Source organism: Carettochelys insculpta, chromosome 2 (genome assembly GCF_033958435.1).
Source record: "Carettochelys insculpta isolate YL-2023 chromosome 2, ASM3395843v1, whole genome shotgun sequence".
In the NCBI taxonomy this organism is placed as follows: Eukaryota; Metazoa; Chordata; order Testudines; family Carettochelyidae; genus Carettochelys; species Carettochelys insculpta.
The window spans coordinates 212,085,005-212,103,938 of record NC_134138.1 but is presented as its reverse complement, the minus strand read 5'-3'; the positions used below and the strand labels follow the sequence as shown (position 1 = coordinate 212,103,938).

Here is an 18,934-nt window from a genome sequence, read left to right as displayed (position 1 = left end):
AAAGTTCAAGACACACTGTATTTGTAAAGAGAGCTACAACCTGCCAGAACTCGTCTAACTGAGTGGTAGTTCCCAAATTCATTACTTATTACAAAACCTTTCACTCATATTTATCTTATCTCCTCTTGCTCCTGCACCATTTTAGTACAACATCCTCAGGATCGTGCATTGTGAAACAGATTTAAATTACAGTTGGATACTAAACCAAAACCAAACCCCCTTGGTTAGTGAACACTTTTTGTAACTAATTTATTCAAAGTGCTTTTGTGAACCCTTAGTGTAGTTACCTTACTCCAGCTGGAAATGTAAAGTAATTACTACTAATAGTTAAAATGATTAGAAATATCTCCTTCTAGCTCAAAAATACATTAACTACAACACAAGATTTGGCGTTTGAGGCAATCAACTTGTTCACCACTGGAAATCATAATTCAGAAAAGTGCCTCCCTGACAGCACTAGAAGCAAGAATAATTACAATATGCTCACATTATTTTTCCTCACTTTTTTCAAGTACTTCACACTGAATCAGAAATTAGTGATGGAAATGACCTGCTAGAAAATCTAGTCCACTCCCTTTGCAATTCTAGTTTGTTCCATACAGTATATTTTTAGAGCTTGCCCAGCCTGGGTTGAAAGTGTCCTAACTGATGGGGAATTCACTGCTTCTGTTGATAATTTTACAGTTTAGCACCTCCCTATTAGGAAATTTTTCTTGATAATCTTGCTGAAGCTCTCTTTTTTCAAGTTTCATCCTGCAAATATAGAATCTCCATTCTTGGTACCTCTGTTTGTCTCACCTGAAAACAAATCACTCTTTTATTATTGCCAGATCACACCTCAAACTCACATCTACTTTGCCTTCCATGACCGTTCCTCACCATTACCAAATTTCAGGTTTTGTCTTCCCAGTGCCCATCTGTGTTAAGGATTACTTTTGGCCCACATCAGTTTGTGTTCTTACACGGTGTTTATTTTCATCTCTAGCCATATTTCTAGACACTAAAGCTATCTGAGCATTTTATTTTTCTGTCCTCACTGGTAATACCACTTTCTAATTTGTGAAGGTCAGTGAAGAACTGACTACCTCTTCTTTCAGATTAGTGAAATTATTAAATAAAATGAGACCCATATGATATCCCAACTAGATAATTTGTCCTGTCCCCAATTTTAACAGCATGTCATCTTTCTTTCTTTGTTTACAGCCCCTTCAGATAATTTTCAATTTAAGTTACAAGGTTCACACCACAGCCCACTTAGTTTAACTTTGCAAGATTATGTGAGAGGTTGCATCAAGCACTTTAGTAAAGTCTAAATACATATATACATGCTATAAAATAGCAGATGAAGGCAACTTAATAAAAACAATTGGGTATGATAGAACTTATTCTTTATAAAACCTATGGTACTTATTATTCTTAATTCTATTATCATCTACATGTTAAATGATTATGTCTCAATATTTCTTTGTTACTACAGATTCAAGTTAGACTTCAAGACCCTGATATTTGCATAAAACCCTGATATTTTCATAAAATGCAGATATTCTACTAATCTTGATAAACCTGCAACATTCATACCCAAAAAAACAACATGCCAGAACCCAACTTAGGGTGAAACTGCTAGTCAGCATTATTTACAAAAGCGTTGAACCTGAAGTAAAATAGCAACTTATCCTCTTACTGAAAATGTATGCATGGGTTTCCAACTGTCCCAGGTGTACAGAATTGAATTTCTACACATAAGAAAACTGAAGCAGGATGACATTAGAAGAGACTTCTTCCAAAAATTACAACTCAAAAATGTTTCAAGTAAACACTTCAGAAAAACATTTTACAAAAGTACTCCAGAATACTTCTATCTATACACACAAAAAAGAATTTTCATTAATGAAACATGGTTAACAGAATAAGCACATTCTCACAAAGCTAAGCAGTACTTTTTCTTAACCACATTCCCTTATTCTTGATACTACTGTTTTAAAACAAGTGGGGGCAAATATTTCCTAATTTAGAAAAAAACAGGTGGCAAGCAAAGTAAGCACAGTATTGTAAACACTTACAATCCATAAATCTGTGGAGCAATTTCTAGTCTGTTCAGATGCATGTACAGCTCAATATCATGTTTCTTCAGCAGGTGATCCTGAATCTGGTTTACTTTAGTTACAATAGCAATCGATGGACCTAAATCCTGTGGCCTCGCAAATGGGATAGGTGTCACCATTGCTTCTTTCTCCTAAAGACAAAAATACAAAACAGGAAACGAATTATTAAAGCAATTTGCACGAAACATGTGTTTAGAAATATCTGACATGCCTTCCTGTAATCACTGACTCCTAAAATAAACATCTCAACAAGTCACCTTACCCATGCCCAGAATTGTGGCTGTAGCAAAAGTGCCTTACCCTCCACTTCGGCGAAATGTGGTGTAGGTACCTTTACATTACTTAAGGTTAACTTTGTTCTATTGGTTAACATGCTCCCAGGCTGATAGAGAGTAAAAATGTCATCGGTATGACAGAATCTCAAGATTATGCAGGTTTCCTAGTCTCAGGCACTGAAAAATGCTCAGTAATAAATACGAAAATAAACAATAGATGTTAACAAATGTTGTTTTTTAAAGAAACAAAGTGAATGTGTTTGAGTCTTAGTACAAAGAGGTTACTTGCCTTGTGCAGTAACTCAGGTTCTTAGAGATTGTTGGCTCTGTAGGTGCTCCACCTTGGTATTATAGTGCCATAGCCCTGGTTGGAGAATTACAGTAACAGTTTCCTTGGCAGACTGTGCACGCGAAGTGGGCAGCCCTCACTGAATGTGGTGGTGACTGCACATGCACAGCCCAACTCCTCTGCTCCTTCTCTGATTGGAAAGAGAGAGTGTATCAAACCAGAGAGGAGTAACGGTGGGTGGTGGAGCACCCTTGGGGACAACCATTTTGAAGAACCTCAGTTACTTCACAAGGTGAGTAACATTTTCTGCTGCAAGGAGTGTTCCCATGGGTGCTCCATCTAGGTGACTGTGGACCAATCTCTGCTGATGGCAGGGGGATTTGGTTGGTGTAATGATTTAGCAGATAGAATGGTGTGGCCAAATTGAGTGCCCATGGCTGAATATTTTTCTATAGCACTGTGCTGCCTGAAAGTATGCAGAGAAGCATATGTGGCAGCTGTAAACATATCCAGAATAGGTACATTTCGAAGACATGCTGCTGACACCACCATCACCCTAGTCGAGTGAATACATATTGTGCGTAGCATCTGTTTGCTGAGAATGTCATAAGAAAGGCGGATATTGGCCACATATCCATTTAGAAAGCCTTTGCTTAGAAATCACTACCCCCTTGGAGCATTTTGCAGATGATACAAAAAGTTTGTCTTTCTGAACAATTTTGTCCTTTTCAGGTAGAATGCTAAACTCCTGCGCACATCCAAAGCGTGCATGATGCTGCCCGCAACAGCTAAATGGGGCTCTGAGAAAATGAATGGTAAGCACAGGGGTTCGTTGCAGTAGAACTGGGAAGGCACGTCAGGAAAAAAATTGGAGCATGGTCGGAGCAGTGCTTTGTCTTTGTGGAATATCATCTACAGAGAGGATCCCGTTACAACTAAAAAGGCTGTCTTCATTGATGGATGTAAGAGAGACCACATTGCCATGGATTAATATGGCTTTCTTGTGAGGGCTGCCAGATTTAAGTTCCAGGCTGGTAAAGGGTCTTTAATGGGAGGATACATGTTCTGGAGACCCTTTAGAAGCCTTTTGATAATCGGGTGAGTGAACAATGAAGAGCCATCCCCAGGGGGATGTAGACTAACACAGCTGCTGAGCACACACTGACCAAGCTGCATAAAAGACCAGACTTCTGGAGGTGAAACAAGTACTTTAGAATATGTTTGATAGAAGGTGAAGTAGGAGATAGCGGTAAAGATGTGCTCCTTCTGATAACATGGTATCATTTCTGATTATAAACTGACCTTGCAGAATGTCTATGAGAATTAAGTATCAGTTGCACCTGCAGCGAACATGCTTGCTCTAATGGACTGAGCAGTCTACAAGCCACGCTCTGAGATATAACTAGTCTGTATTGGCCACGTGTGGAGTCGGGGCAGTGCTGTGTAGGAGAGCAGATACTGGAGGGAATCTAGGAGATTCCCTCATTTGTAGTAGGGCAAAGTGCTAAAGTTTTCTCAGCCAATTTGGAGTTATTCGTATTACTCTCACTCTGTCCTGTTTTATTTTGAGCAGAGCACAAAGCATGAGAGGTTATGGTGGGAATAAATGCACAAGGGGAGTAGACCACAGCATTGAAAATGCTTCTCCCAGAGAGTGTGGTCCCAGATCTGTTCCGGAGCAGTAAATTGGACATTTGTCATTGTTTCTGGTAACAAACCAGTCTACGCTGGTGTATCCCCATTGTTTGAATACTGGTTTCAAGAAGCTGGGATTCATTTTCCATTCGTAGGTGTCGGTAAAGCATCTGCTGAAATCTTAAGCAAGGATGTTGACCTTGCCTTGCAGGTAAGTGGGAGTAAAAGTTATACTGTGTGGGATGCAGCATTCCCATAGTTGAATTGCCTCCACGCACATTGGGTATGATCGGGCTTGTCCCCGTATGTTTACTTAAAACACTGTGATGATATTGTCCATTAAAATTTGTACTACTTTGTTCATGATCACATGTAAGAATTGTGGCATACTCCGCAGACTGTTCTGAGTTCCAGAAGGTTGATACGCAACACGGACTCCTAGTGAGACCATAGGCCTTGGCTGTTGCCCGGTGAGCACTCCAACCCATGTGCAATACATCTGTTGTGATAGCTACTGCTGGAGGTGCTTACGGATATTACTTCTCTGAGCAGGTTGTCTAGTGTCACCCACCAAGATAGTGAGTGTTTGGTCTTGAGTGGCACAAAGAGTGTCTTGCCTATGTTGTGAAAATGAGGTCTGTATATAGTGCATAGTCACCTGTGGAGTGGTCTCATGAATAAACGTAGCTAATGGACAACGAATGCCACATTTGTCCAAGCAACTGCAAGCATTTATTTGCTGTTGTCTGGGGTTTGTTTTGAATATATTGTGCTAGGTCCATGATTGCTTTTTACCTCTGAAATGGGTGCACAGTTGTAGCTGTTGGGAAATCTATGAAAGCTCCTATGAACTCCAACTTCTGGGTTTGGGGTAGTGAGCACTTTGAAGGTGGAACTCTCCAGCTCTGTGAAGAGAATTCTGGTTATAACAATTGCATCTTTTACAATTGTGAAAGAGGTCCCTTTCAGGAGACAGTTGTCTAGTTGTGGGAAGAGGATTATTCCCTTTACGCATAAATGAACTGTTACCACTATTAAAACCTTGGGGAATACAAAAGAAGCTGCCAACAGGCCAAGTGGCAGTGCAGTGTTTTGGTAATGCTGGTTGAGAATTATAAAATGTAGGAATCCCCTGTGTGCTGCGTGTATGGGGATGTGTAAGTCAGCATCTTGGAGGCTGAGGGTAGCTAGTCAGTCTCCCTTCTCCAAGGCAGAGATTATCGTAGCAAGGGTCATCATTCTGAAGTGATATAATGGTTAAGATTGGACCAGCTGAGGATAGGATGTGAGGAGTGTGGGTGTGAGGAAGTACTGGCAGCAGCAGCCTTTTACCTTGTGGTCTTCTGGAACAGATTCTATGGCCCCCAGTTGACGAAGGGGTTCGAGTTCCTTGAAAATAGCTTCCTTGTGAGATGGGTCCCTAGAGAGTGATGGGTATGCAGGGTGGGAATGTGGAGGTGGTACCACTGTTACTGTGGTTGCCAGTGGGGCGAGTGATGTGGCAACTTCGGAGAGGAATGACAAGGAGTGTCACAACATGCAACTATGCTGACACCATCCTCCATGTCACCATCCAAAGGTGGCACTGACCCTGCAGGAGTTGTCATAAAACTGAGATGGTAGGTCTGGCGTATCTTGTTGGTGCTTAATAAAGGAGTGCCCAGTACTGAGGACACTGCAAGTTCATCAGCCGCAGAGGAGGGCATGATAACTGGAGAAATAGGTGCAGAGGCTGATGTGGAGGTGGTATGAAGAACCACTGAAGTGGCCGATGCTGGTTTTCTTCCCTATCTATCAGTGCCATGTTAATCTCTCGCGCTGAGTTTTTGCTTCACATCTTCAGTGCTGACTGAAGGAATAGGTTCAGTAGGTGCTGACAGTGCCAGAAGCTTGCTCAGTGCTGAGGCAGTTTTAGTGGATGCCAATGGAGTCATCGTCCGCTTTTTTGCATCAGTGCCTTAGAGCTGGCCCTGAGAGAGTCCCTAGCTCCTCAGACCACCTTGGTGTTGGAGGTGCCCCAAAGTTGGCAGTCCAGTGCCTTAGATTGACCCAGTGCCAGGGTTGATTCTCCCCGTGAGAACACTTCTTCTGAGGTGATTTCTCTCAGTCGGCCTCTTCTTGCCCCTTGTTGGGCTGGAGGCTGTGTAAGTTTAAACTCAGGCTCTCTCGCTTGCCTTGTTCTAGCAGTGAGCTTCCTATAATGGGGAAACTTAGAGGAGCAGTGTCCCTCACCTAAGTATCTTGCATATTGAGAATGTCCATCAGAAATGGGGGTGTACATTCTCCAGGTTTGACATCTCTTGAATCCTGGCGATCCACAGACTAAAAGCAAAAGGATTTTTTTTAAAAAGAACTACACTAACCAAGACTCTAAGTATAACTATGAAGAGTAAACAAACTACCTACATATACTAAGGAGAGAAAAGAAAGGGAACAGCAATGGGTTCTGATTGGTGCCAATGGTGGCAGAGAATGAACTGAGAGGTTGGCAGGCTGCACATGCACAGTACCTCTCTATATCTTCACCACGCTCCTCTAACCATTGTGCCTTATCTGTTCTGGCCGCTTTCCTCACCTCATTGCATTTCACCCTGTGTGGCTATTCCCCTCTCTTGGAGACATCCCTTTCGATCTTCAGTGCTCTCTTCTCTTGGACTGACTTCAGTGTCTCCTATGTAATCCACTTCTTATTCATCTTCTCTTCTTTCAGAACAGTCTGTTCAACTGCTTCGTCTATCACCATCACTATCGCTTTGACTCTCTTATCTAGGTCTTTCTGTTTGGCCTTATTACTAATCTTCTCTTTTGAGCACTGCTCTGTACACATTCCCTATTTCTTCATTGCCTAGCCTTGCCATGTGTCAATCGAAGAGATCTTGCACCAATTTATACAAATCACAGCTGGACCTAAGTGTCTCAGGGAAACTGAAGAACTGAAAGATATTTCCACTGAACATTAAGAGTGAGACCAATATTTCGAAGTAGAAAGGGCAGTGAAACAACTAAAGAACAGCAACAGTCCTGGAACAATCAGTGTCACACATACAGAATGGGAAACGACTGCCTAGGGATGAGTACAGCAGAAAGGGATCTAGGGGTTATAGTGGACCACAAGTTAAATATGAGTCAACAGTGTGATGCTGTTGCGAAAAAGGCAAACATGATTCTAGGATGCAGTAACAGGTGTGTTGTGAACAAGACACGAGAAGTCATTCTCCCATTCTACTCTGCGCTGGTTAGGCCTCAGCTGGAGTATTGTGTCCAGTTCTGGGCACCGCGGTTCAGGAAGGATGTGGAGAAATTGGAGAGGGTCCAGAGGAGAGCAACGAGAATGATCAAAGGTCTAGAGAACATGACCTATGAAGAAAGGCTGAAAGAATTGGGCTTGTTTAGTTTGGAAAAGAGAAGATTGAGGGGGGACATGATAGCAGTTTTCAGGTATCTAAAAGGGTGTCATAAGGCACAGGGAGGGAACTTGTTCTTCCTTGCCTCTGAGGATAGAACAAGAGGCAATGGACTGAAATTGCAGCAGGGAAGGTTCAGGTTGGACATCAGGAAAAAGTTCTTAACTGTCAGGGTGATCAAACACTGAAATGAATTGCCAAGGGAGGTGGTAGAATCTCCATCACTGGAGCTATTTAAGAAGAGGTTAGATAGATGGCTTTCAGGGATGGTCTAGAAAATGCTTGGTCCTGCCATGAGGGCAGGGGGCTGGACTCGATGGGCTCTCGAGGTCCCTTCCAGTCCTACTCTTCTATGATTCTATGATTCTAAGATCAGTGTAGTGGGGATCGAACTAGAGAATGTAGAGAAATTCACAAATCTGCGGAGCAACATAACGTATGATCTAGACTGTATGAAGGAAATAGTGACGAGAACAGTGAAAGCAAGAGCAAATTTGAAGGCGGTTGATAAGATCTGGAAAAGCAAAGTGATTAGCTTAGGAATGAAGCTGAAAGTTTTGAAAATGTGTGTATTCAGCAGCGTGTTGTATGGATGTGAGGCATGGGTGGTAATGAAAGATTCGAAAAGAAGGATATTGGTGTTCAAGAGGATTAAGATCCTGAGAATAGGATGGATGCAGAAGGTCACCAATAAGGAATTATATAGCAAGATACAATCTGAAAGAGAACCTTCTGCAGAAAGTTCTATGATGCAAGTTATAGCTTTTCGGGCATATCTGCAGAATGAACAACGAACGAAAAATCAAGACCCTTGTACTCGGCATAATGGACATTTCGAATAGGAGATGAAGACCTCCCAGAGAATGGGCAGATGACACAGTAGCTTTGTGTGAAACTAGCGTACAGAAACTAAACCACTTTGCACTGGATGGGGAAAGATGGTAGGAAATACTGAGGGAGCTATCGGACCCCAACAGGCGCTGAGCCCATGGTCGTCGATGATTATGACTCAAGAAAGAGATCTTGGAGTCACTGTGAGCAGTTCTCTGAAAACATTCACTTAGTGTGCAGTGGCAGTCAAAAAGCAAACAGAATGCTAGGAATCATTAAAAAAGGGAGAAAAAATAATACAGAGAATATCATACTGACTCTATATAAATCCATGGTAAGCTCACATCTAAAATACTGCATACAGATGTAGTTGCCTCATCTCAATATATATGAGAGAGAGAAACTGTGTCTACACATGCACGCTACTTCGAAGTAGCGGCACTAACTTCGAAATAGCGCCCATCACGGCTACACGTGTTGGGCACTATTTCGATGTTAACATCGACGTTAGCCGGTGAGACGTAGAAGCCGCTAACCCCATGAGGGGATAGGAATAGCGCCCTACTTCGATGTTCAACGTCGAAGTAGGGACCGTGTAGTCGTTGCGCGTCCCGCAACATCGAAATTGCGGGCTCCTCCATGGCGGCCATCAGCTGAGGGGTTGAGAGACGCTCTCTCCAGCCCCTGAGCTCAATGGTGGCCGCGTGGAGCGGCCCCTTAAAGGTCCCCTCCCCCTCCCTTTCCTGTGCAGGAAGCTGAGAGAAAGTGCAGGCGGCAGCCCAGACACGCGGCCAGCCTGCACGTCTCTGAGCCACCACTGTCTGCCACCCCAGCTGCGATGGCCGCCCGGCAGCCCCCCCAGCGCCCCCAGGGGACCCCCCCCCAAGGGCAGCCAGGGCTTGCGGGCTGGCAGCCAGGGCGGCAAGCTGCAGCGGGGCCCCTCCTGGATGGAGGCCAAGCTTCGGGACCTGCTGGGGCTCTGGAGTGAGGAGGAGGTGCTCCAGGTAATAGGGAGCAAGAGGCGGAACGCGGATGCGTTCGCTCGGCTGGCCAAGGGCCTGGCCACCCGGGGTCACCCTGCCCGCACTCCGGACCATGTCCGGAGTAAAGTCAAAGAGCTGCGGCAGGGTTACGCCCAGGCCCGGGATGTGACCGGCCAATCTGGGGCCGCTCCCGTCACTTGCCCCTTTTACAGGGAGCTCAGGGACATCCTGGGCCCCCGGCACACATCCTCCCCTCCGGCCACTCTTGATACCTCGGCTGAGGAGCCCCAGCAGGCCCCGGAGCCGGAGTCCGCCCCGGAGGTAAGCCCCGCACCCCAGGGGCCCCCCCGGAGCCCACCCCGGGGCATCGCAGCAGGAGGAGGAGGAGGAGGGTGACTCCTCCTCCACCGACACCGGGCTCCAGATCCTCCTCCTGCCATCCCGGAGCAGCAGCCGGGCGTCCGCCCCCCAGCTGTCTCCCGACCGTAAGAGTGGACCTACAGGTATGTACCCCCCCAGTGTTGAGGGGCGGGGGTAATAGATATGTGGCCAGGGCCCTCCACATGCCCAGATGGCCATGGCCCCAAGGACAGCAGTGCCATGTCCCTCACAGGAGTGCATCAGCCCCTGCCCCTCCCACCAGCACGACAGTGCCATGCCCCATCCCTGGGGCTGGGGGGGAGCGGAACCCTGGGGGGAGGGGGTGGGACACCCCGCAGCAGCAGGCGATGGAGTGGGGGGAGTGCAAATGCAAGTCTCAGGCTAGATATGGGCAACAAGCTGAATAGCTCCCAGTGGCTAAGGATGATCCTGGGGCTACAACTGGCAGGTTACACCTCTGCCCTGAACAAAGAGGAGAGAGGAGCCAAGCTGGCTTTGAATCGGGGCGGGGGGGGTGCGGAGGTAGAGGCTAGGGGAAGGGAGAGCTGGAAGGCAGCCAGCCTGAGGAGGGGGAAAGCTACACCCCAGAGGGGCACCCCTTGGGGTCTTCTCCACAGGACGGGTTGGAAGGACTGTTTCTGACTGCTGTACTGTCACTTCTGGGAGAAACTGGGCATCTGTTGCCTAAGAAACCTCTCCTGTCAGACCCTGCTGAGTGAAGTGAGAGTCACTCCCGCTGGGGGACGGGGTGCAGTGCAGGGGAACCCTTGAACCCCATCACAGCAGCATCTCACGGGAGTGGGGAACCTGCAGCACAGGGGTGAGGAGACAAGGGCCACGGCTCGGGGCCCCCACTAACGCCTGTCTCCACTCTTCTTCCCCCACTCCTGTGTTCTGCAGCTGCACCATCGGAAGGACCGGAGAGCGCCGGCGAGGCTTCAGTGGTCCCGGAATCCCCTCTGGGGCCATCACTCCAGGCCAGCCCCTCGGCGGAGGACCGACCGGCCCCACGGCGGGCAAGACGGCGGACCCAGCACCACCACCCGCTGGCAACAGACCCCGAGCTGCTGGCCCGCCACCGCCGGCAGCTGGAGGTCGCAGAGCAGCGCCTGCGGGTGGAGCAACGCCGCCTCCATCTCCAGGAGCGGGTGCTGGCCTGGCGCCAAGAGGCATGGGGGGGCCTACATGGAGACCTTCAACCGGCTAGTGGACAACCTGGCCCCCCATGCCGCGCCATCCGCCGTTGCCCCGCCACCGAGGGCTGGACCGCCGAGGGACACCTGGGGCCAGCTGAGACTCGCCGGACGTATCTGCCGGTCCGCCCGGCCCCCAGCCAGCCCCGGACATGGCTGCGGCTGAGGCTGGGCTCCCGGCCGCCCACCCCCAGTGCCGGACTATAGGGGCGTGAGGCCCAGGATGTGGCCACCCCCCTTGTATATAGTTTGGACTTATTAATTTATGGCCCCCGTTTGCCCCGTCCCCCCCATGTAAATAGTTCTCCCCTTCCTTGCAATCCCTGGGTTTTTTTTGTAAATATATGCATACTTTTTAATTTTTCCACTTATAATAGTTAGAAGTTCTTGTTTATAGTTTGGTATTAGTTAAAAGGACAGTTAAAAGAAAACCAGTTTGATTTTACAAACAAGTGCGTGCTTTTATTTGTCCAGGAAAAGTGTGTGTGGGGGTGTGCTGTTGGGTGCTCCGTGGTGTGAGCGTAGGGGCAGGGAGTGTTGTGGAGGAAGGGGGGGGGGCGCAGTGGGGGGCCTGGCAGAGTTCACCCCGCAGCCTCATCGAAGTGGGCCCGCAGGGCCTCCCAGACCCGGGTCCCTTCGGGGTCCACCTGGCGACTGGGGGCAGCGGGTGGCTGCACGTTGGCCCTGCCGGCCTCCACAGCCCAGCCCTGAAAAAAGGCCTCCCCCTTGCTCTCCACCAGATTGTGTAGGGCGCAGCAGGCACCCACAATCTGGGGGATGTTGTTGGGGCCCGCATCCAAGCGGGTCAGGAGACATCTCCAGTGCCCTTTGAGGCGGCCAAATGAGCACTCCACCACCCGCCGCGCATGGTTCAGGCGCTGGTTGAAGCGCCCCTGGCTGGCAGAGGGATGGCCCGTGTACGGGTGCATGAGCCAGGGCCGGAGGGGGTATGCCGCATCTGCGATGACGCAGAGGGGCATGGTGGTGTCCCCCACAGGGATCTCCCGCTGGGGGATGTAGGTACCCGCCTCCAGGCGGTGGCACAGGCCTGAGTTCCGGAAAACCCAGGCTTCGTGGGTGCTGCCAGGCCAGCCCACATAAACGTCCTGGAAACGGCCCTGGCTGTCCACCAAGGCCTGGAGGACCACTGAGTGGCAGCCCTTGCGGTTGATGTAGCGTCCTCCACGGTGTTGCGGGGCGCGGATAGGGATGTGAGTCCCATCCAGAGACCCGAAGCAACTGGGGAAGCCCAGCGTGGCAAAGCCCGCGATGGTGGCATCTGGGTCCCCCAGCCTCATGAGCCTGTGGAGGAGCATGGCGTTGATGGCGCGCACGACCTGCAGGGGAAGCACATGGGAGAGCACCAATGAGGGGTGAGCAGGGGGTGCATGGCCCTGCCCTGCCAGGGCCCCCCTGCCCTCCCCTGCCCTCCCAGAGCTGCCTCCCCCTCCCCCCGTGGGTCCTCTTACCTCCATGAGGACAGCCCCGACGGTGGTCTTGCTGACGCCAAACTGCTGTCCCATGAATCGGTAGCTGTCTGGAGTGGCCAGCTTCCAGACAGTGATGCCAACCCGTTTCTCCACTGGGAGGGCATGCCGCATGGCGGTGTCCTGGTGCCTGAGTGCGGGGGTGAGCCACTGGCACAGCTCCATAAATGTCTGCCAGCTCATCCTAAAGTTCCTGAGCCAGCGGTCATCGTCCCACTCCGCAATCACCAGCCGCTCCCACCAGTCGGTGCTTGTGGGGTAGCTCCACAGACGGTGGCGTGTGAGGTGGGGGGGGGTTGGGGTGCTGCACGGTTGGGGGTTGAGTCCTGCTCCCCTGCAGGCCACTCCTCCTCCGGTGTGGCAAGGAGGTGCTCAGCTGCCTCCCGCATGGCATGGATCAGGGCGAGCCCTGCTCCTGCAGGGAGGGCTGGGTGGACCTCTGGCTGCTGCTGCTGCTGCTGGGGGTCCATGACTGCATCGCCCGAGGTCTGCGTGCCTATGGCTCTTCAGACCGCGTGCTGTGCAGGCTGTGTGTGTCTGGGAGGGGCCCTTTAAGGGAGCGGCTAGCTGTTGCCCCGGAAGCGCTAGTCCGCCCTGTGACCCTGTCTGCAGCTGTGCCTGGCATCCCTATTTCAATGTGGCTACTTTGGAGTGTAGACGTTCCCTCACGGCGCCTATTTCGATGTGGTGCTGTGCAACGTCGATGTTGAACATCGACGTTGCCAGCCCTGGAGGACGTGTAGACGTTATTCATCCAAATAGCCTATTTCGATGTCGCCACATCGAAATAGGCTACTTCGATGTAGGGTTCACGTGTAGACGTAGCCAGAGAGAGAGAGAGAGAGAGAGAGAGACAGACACACTGGAAAAGGTTCAGAAAAGGGAACAAAAATTATCAGGGGTTTCGAATAGGAGTCATATGAAGATTAAAAAGGGACTATTCATCTTAGAAAAGAGGAGAATAAAGGGGGATATGATAGAGAAGTGGTTCCCAACCTGGGAATCTGCGAGGTTACTGCAGGGAATCTGTGAAAACATAAAAGATAAATAAAAATGATCACAGAAAATAAGTTTTAAATAAATTGCAAAGTTACAATCAATTATTTTTAAATTAAATATCTTCAAATAATGTTTTTAACTGCGATCTGAAAATCTATGTTGTGGTGTCCCTTTCCATGCAATGAAGTGTATATAGCAGCTAAAATTGTCCTTGATGGTGTTCGAGGAACGGTTGGGAGGCTATTGGGGGTCCGTGAACAGTTTGGCGGGGTCATTGGGGGTCTGCACTAGTGAAATGGTTGAGAACCACTGTGATAGAGATCTACAAAATCATGACAGGTATAGAAAAAGTAGATAAAGAAAGGTTATTTGTTCCCATAAGAACTAGGGGGTCACGAAATGAAACTAATGGGTAGTAGGTTTAAAACTAACAAAAGGATGTTTTTCTTCAGGCAGTGCATGGTAGGCCTGTGGAACTCTTTGCCAGAGGATGTTGTGAGGATCAAGACTTTAATAGGGTTCAAAAAAGAACAAGGTAAATTCATGGAGATTAGATCAATTAATGGCTATTAGCCAGGATGGGTAGGAATGGTGGCCCTAGCTTCTCTTTGTCAGAGACTGGAAATGGATGACAGGAGAGGGAGCACTCAATGACTACCTGTTCTGTTCGCTCCCTCTGGGGTGGGGCATGCGACATTGGCCTCTGTTGGAAGACAGGACACTGGGCTAAATGGACCTTTGGCCTGTACCAGTATGGCCGCTACGTTGTCTTTCACTCTTCTCCCCTTCCCTATATATTTCATCTCTGCAGAGCCTGCGGAGGAGGAGACAACCAAGCAAGACAGCTTCCTCTGTCTTAAAGAGACAGCGTGACGTTGCTCAGAAACTTAGCCAGCAGCCGGCAGAACACAGCCTCTGTTACACACCCACACACTAGTCTGTGTCACAGGAACACACTCACAATGTGTCAAAGTTTGTCTTTCACACACAGTCTGTTTCACTCACTCACACCCCCTCTCCCTACTCCCAACCCCGTCCCTTCGATCTCAGCCTAAAACATGATTTAGGACATGATGCTCTTGGAGAGAGTGGAATCTATTAAGTTAGCATAAAATGAAACAAACCTGGGCAGACATTATAAAAGCTCTTGTCTGACCCAGATAAAAACCTTTGAGGGGTCTGGAGCCAACCCCTGATGACTTACCAAAATTCACGGAGTGACCCCCATGTGAAAATTGTTGCCCACCCCATCCTAGCATTTAATGAGTTTGCAGGAAAAAATCTCATGTACATCTTTCAGGGTATCTTTAATAGAAATAAATCAGCTCGCTGCCAGAGAAGACAGGCCCTGGTCCTGCAAGCAGTCATGCACACCTTAAATTTAAGGATTGTGAATAGTTTCATAAATGCAAGTATTTTCTACCCATAAGTATTTGCAGGATCTAGGCTTTGTTTTGCCCAGAATGGGGCCTGACATGTTCTTTGAATTGCTGGCCCACCAGACTGGTATCATGAGATCAGTAAGGCAGCTATGATGCTCCAGGAGAGAGCAGAATCTATTAAGTTAGCATAAAATGCAACAAAAACCTGGTCAGACATTATAAAAGCTTTAGTCTGACTCAGATAAAAACCTTAGAACCTTTTTGACAACAAGCTGGCGAAGAAGGGATTTCCATAGCAGGATGATTAAACTAACAGACACCAGCACCTTATTCCTGAGAAATGTAAGTTGAGTGTCACAGAGGCATGCAGCTCAGTTGCTCTGTGAAATGAAGCCACCACTAGCAGGAAAATGACCTTTGTTGTACAAAACATGGACACACAAGAATTGAATTACTGAGAAAGAACCATTCATCAGATGAGCGTTATCTCATAACAAAGTAGCAGTCTCTAACTTCCTAGCCAGAAAGTAGTAACAGAGTATGCTCTTATTTTAAAGCTGGTTTGAAAAGTTATAGCCATTTCTCGAGGAATGCTATAAGAAATGGCAGAATCTTTGATAGGAGTAATTTTTTCCCCACAGGTATCCCCTTTATAATTATTTTTTCTTATCACAGCACCCAGGAGCTTTAGTCATATGCCTCTGCACTATATCTCCAGTCTCCATTACACTAGGTGATGTACAGACCCAGAACAAATAGACAATTCCTGACCCAAAAAACTTAAGATAAGGGGCACTGGATGGATACGAACAGGTGGGGAAATATAAGAAAACAAAGAGACAGTATTATCTAAATGGGCAAGACAGAGGATGGGGAAAGTTGTATCACACACAAGCAAAGCGAACTGGTGATGTCAGCAAACAGTATGTTAGTTCAGAGATTTTTTTTGAGCGTGTGGGTTTAGTTAGGAGAAACTAGGGGAAGGAAGGAGAAGCAAATGTGGAGTGAATCTGAGTTAAAGAGTTTATGAGACAGGACAGGGAGATTTGGAGCAAAGATCAATCAGCAATCAGAACACTGCAAAAAAAGTCAGTGTGCTAAAGTGTGACTTCCACATCGTCTCCTCATGGGCTCATTGACTGAAGTCTCTAGCTGGCTGGCAGATATTAGGAGATATATTGTCTATCTAACAAATTGCACAGGAAATGTTGGGTGACCACTACATTACCTACAGAGGGAACCACCACCTTGAACAGCCTGTCCTGATTGATCTTCTGTATATAAGAGATTGATTATGTCAGTCACATACCCTCTAAGTAATGGAAAAGTCAGATCTCTGTAACTTTCACTGCCCTTCTCTTCATCCCCAGTGGAGCCTGAAGAGGACTTTTTGTCTCCTTTGTGCCCAAATAGCAACACAGACAGTTGCAGGTCAAAGACTGAGTAGTCACTTATCATACGTGAAGGTCAGGGTTTCACTGAAGGCAATACAGTGGTTATGCTGCCAGAAGGGTTGCCAACTCTCCCAGGTTCACTGGGAGTCTCCAGGAGTTGGGCTCAATCTCCCAGAAATTACTGAAGCCAAACTAGGAGATCTTAGTCTCAGATGGGTAGTCATGTTAGTCTGTGGCTTCAGAAATAACAAACAGCCCTGTAATACCTTAGAGACTAACAAATTTACTAGGTCATGAGCTTTTTGGGGTAAAAAGATACTTCTTCAGATGACTGAAGCAGGCAAATAGACCCCCCTGCAGGAAGGAAAGAGGAAAAAAATAACAAAAAACAAACAAATACAAAGGGCTACCTGCCCTTAGTACAACCAGTTGATGAAGCAAATTAAGTAAGATGTATCCCATTCCTGCAAATATCAAAGGCAGGGAAATTGCCCTTGTAATGCATAAGATAATTGAGATCTCTGTTAAGGCATAGCTTAAATGTGGCAAATTCAAATGTCTCCCTCCATAATCTTGTGGCAAAATTCTTTTGTAGAAGAATGGCTACTTTTAAATCCATTATTGAATGTCCATGGAGGTTAAAGTGTTCTCTTATAGGTTTACGTGTATTTCGATTTCTGATGTCAGAGTTATGTTGCATACTTCTGTTTGTTTGTTTTTACCTAGTGACCTAATAAATCTAGTGGTCTCTAAGATGCTACAGGACTGCTTGTTATTTGGGGGATTTTAGGCTGCTAAAAATCCAGTAGAGCAGCAAGGCTGAGAGAAGATCCCTGCTTGTCCTGGTTCTGCACTGTTTCTGGAAGTGGCTGGCACATTTCTGGGGAGTGGGAAGGGGTCTCTGTGAGCTGCTGCTGCCCCAGCCACCAACTCCACACATTCCATTAACCAGGAACTGTAGCCAGTGGGAGTTGCACGGAGCAATGGCTGCAGGGACATGCAGGACACTTCCCGGAGCAGCCAGGGCAGGCAGGTAGTCTGCCTTAGCCCCACTAAGCTGCAGATTGTGAGTAAACTTCAGGGAAATACTTCTGAGCCAAAGAATGCCTCCTCCATCCCTGAGCGCCCTCCCACATCCAAACTCCCTCCCAGAATTTGCACCCTGCATCTCCTTCCCCAGGCTCAGTCCAGAGCCTGCTGACACACTCCAAACTCTTGGGCCCCAACCCAGAACCCACAACACTCCCACACCTCAACCTCCTTCCCCTGTCCAGCTGAAATGAGAGAGTTGGGGGAAAGTAATAGACAGAAGGAGTGGGGATGGAGTGAATGGGACGGGGCCTGGGTAAGTTAAAGGGTAGTGGGTGACACAAGAGTGTTTGGATTTGTGTTATTAGACAACTGGAAACACTAGCTGCTAGAGTTCAGTGTCACTAGGCAGGCCCCTTAAAACACCAATGGAATTAAACAGTTCAGTTCAATCTGACAGTACTAATTAGTGCATTCAGTCTGTCTGGGAATTTTAAAGATGTCAAAGCACAGGGGCCTATCCTTGAGAACTCATGCTTTTCTGTCAGAAACATAATCAGACTTGTCAGTATAAGTTTTGAAGCTAATGAGCAGCTTCTTCATCCTGGAAGACAAGGATTCTAAAACACCATCCAAGCCATCCAGTTTAAAACTCAATAGAGGGCATTACTTATGAGCTGTGGATACTGAAAACTCTTGTGCCTATCAATACTAATGGCATTGGCCAAACATTGAGCAAAATTGGAAGCGAGAGAGCTTGACACTTCAACACTGCAACTCTGAACTATGTTTGAAGCAGGTCTGTTGCTGGAACTTATGTATTATTTTTAAGAGAAAGGAAGTTTTGAAGAGCTGTAGGTAAATGATAACACAATGAGCTTAAAATCAGAGGGACCAACTTTGTGCGTGTTACAGGGCTGGAGAATATGGGGAAAAATGGTGAGTGCTTAGCTCCCATTGGCAGTTCCCCGCCAGCAGCACCAGCTTTGCCATGCACCTCCTCCCTGCTAACAATCTTGCTGATCAGAACCTCCCCGATCCCTCAGCATCACCTGCCTGCTGTGATCAGCTAGCTGTTCCATTGCATGCTGGAGGCACTGCAGGAGAAGAAGGAAGAGTGATGGCCAGGCACACCTGTGGGTGGGGCCGGAAAAGGCAAGATGAGGTTGGGACTTTGGGGGAAGGAGTAGAATGGGGTAGGTCCTGGGGAGATGAGAACAGCAGTGCCCATGCACACTAGAAACTTGGCATGCATGCCTAGAACAAATGGAACACTGGGGAAGTCAGGATTCAGAATACTTTAGAACATTTTTCTAATAACTCACAACTTTTAAATATCGTAAAGTTTCCATCCTGTACAAATGCAAAAGCATGGACCTGAGAATGAGAGCGCACTTGGGATGAATATCTTTGAAGAAAAGGAGCTGATCTCAGAACTATAGTGTGGAGGGTGTTCATTAATAAATTGTGCTTTGATTTACGTTAATCTCTTACAGTATAACTGAATCCATTTGCAAACATCTAGAAGACAATAAGATGATAAATAACAG

At 47.5% G+C, this 18,934-nt stretch overlaps 1 protein-coding gene across 1 annotated transcript in view; it reads right to left on the bottom strand.

Annotated features, from left to right (window-relative positions):
* TBC1D5 (TBC1 domain family member 5) overlaps nt 1-18,934 on the bottom strand; it is a 560,176-nt gene that overhangs the window by 194,089 nt on the left and 347,153 nt on the right. The window contains exon 16 of the mRNA XM_074984496.1: nt 2,061-2,233. Within this exon, the coding sequence (XP_074840597.1) occupies nt 2,061-2,233 (173 nt within the window). The remainder of the gene's footprint in view (nt 1-2,060; nt 2,234-18,934) is intronic.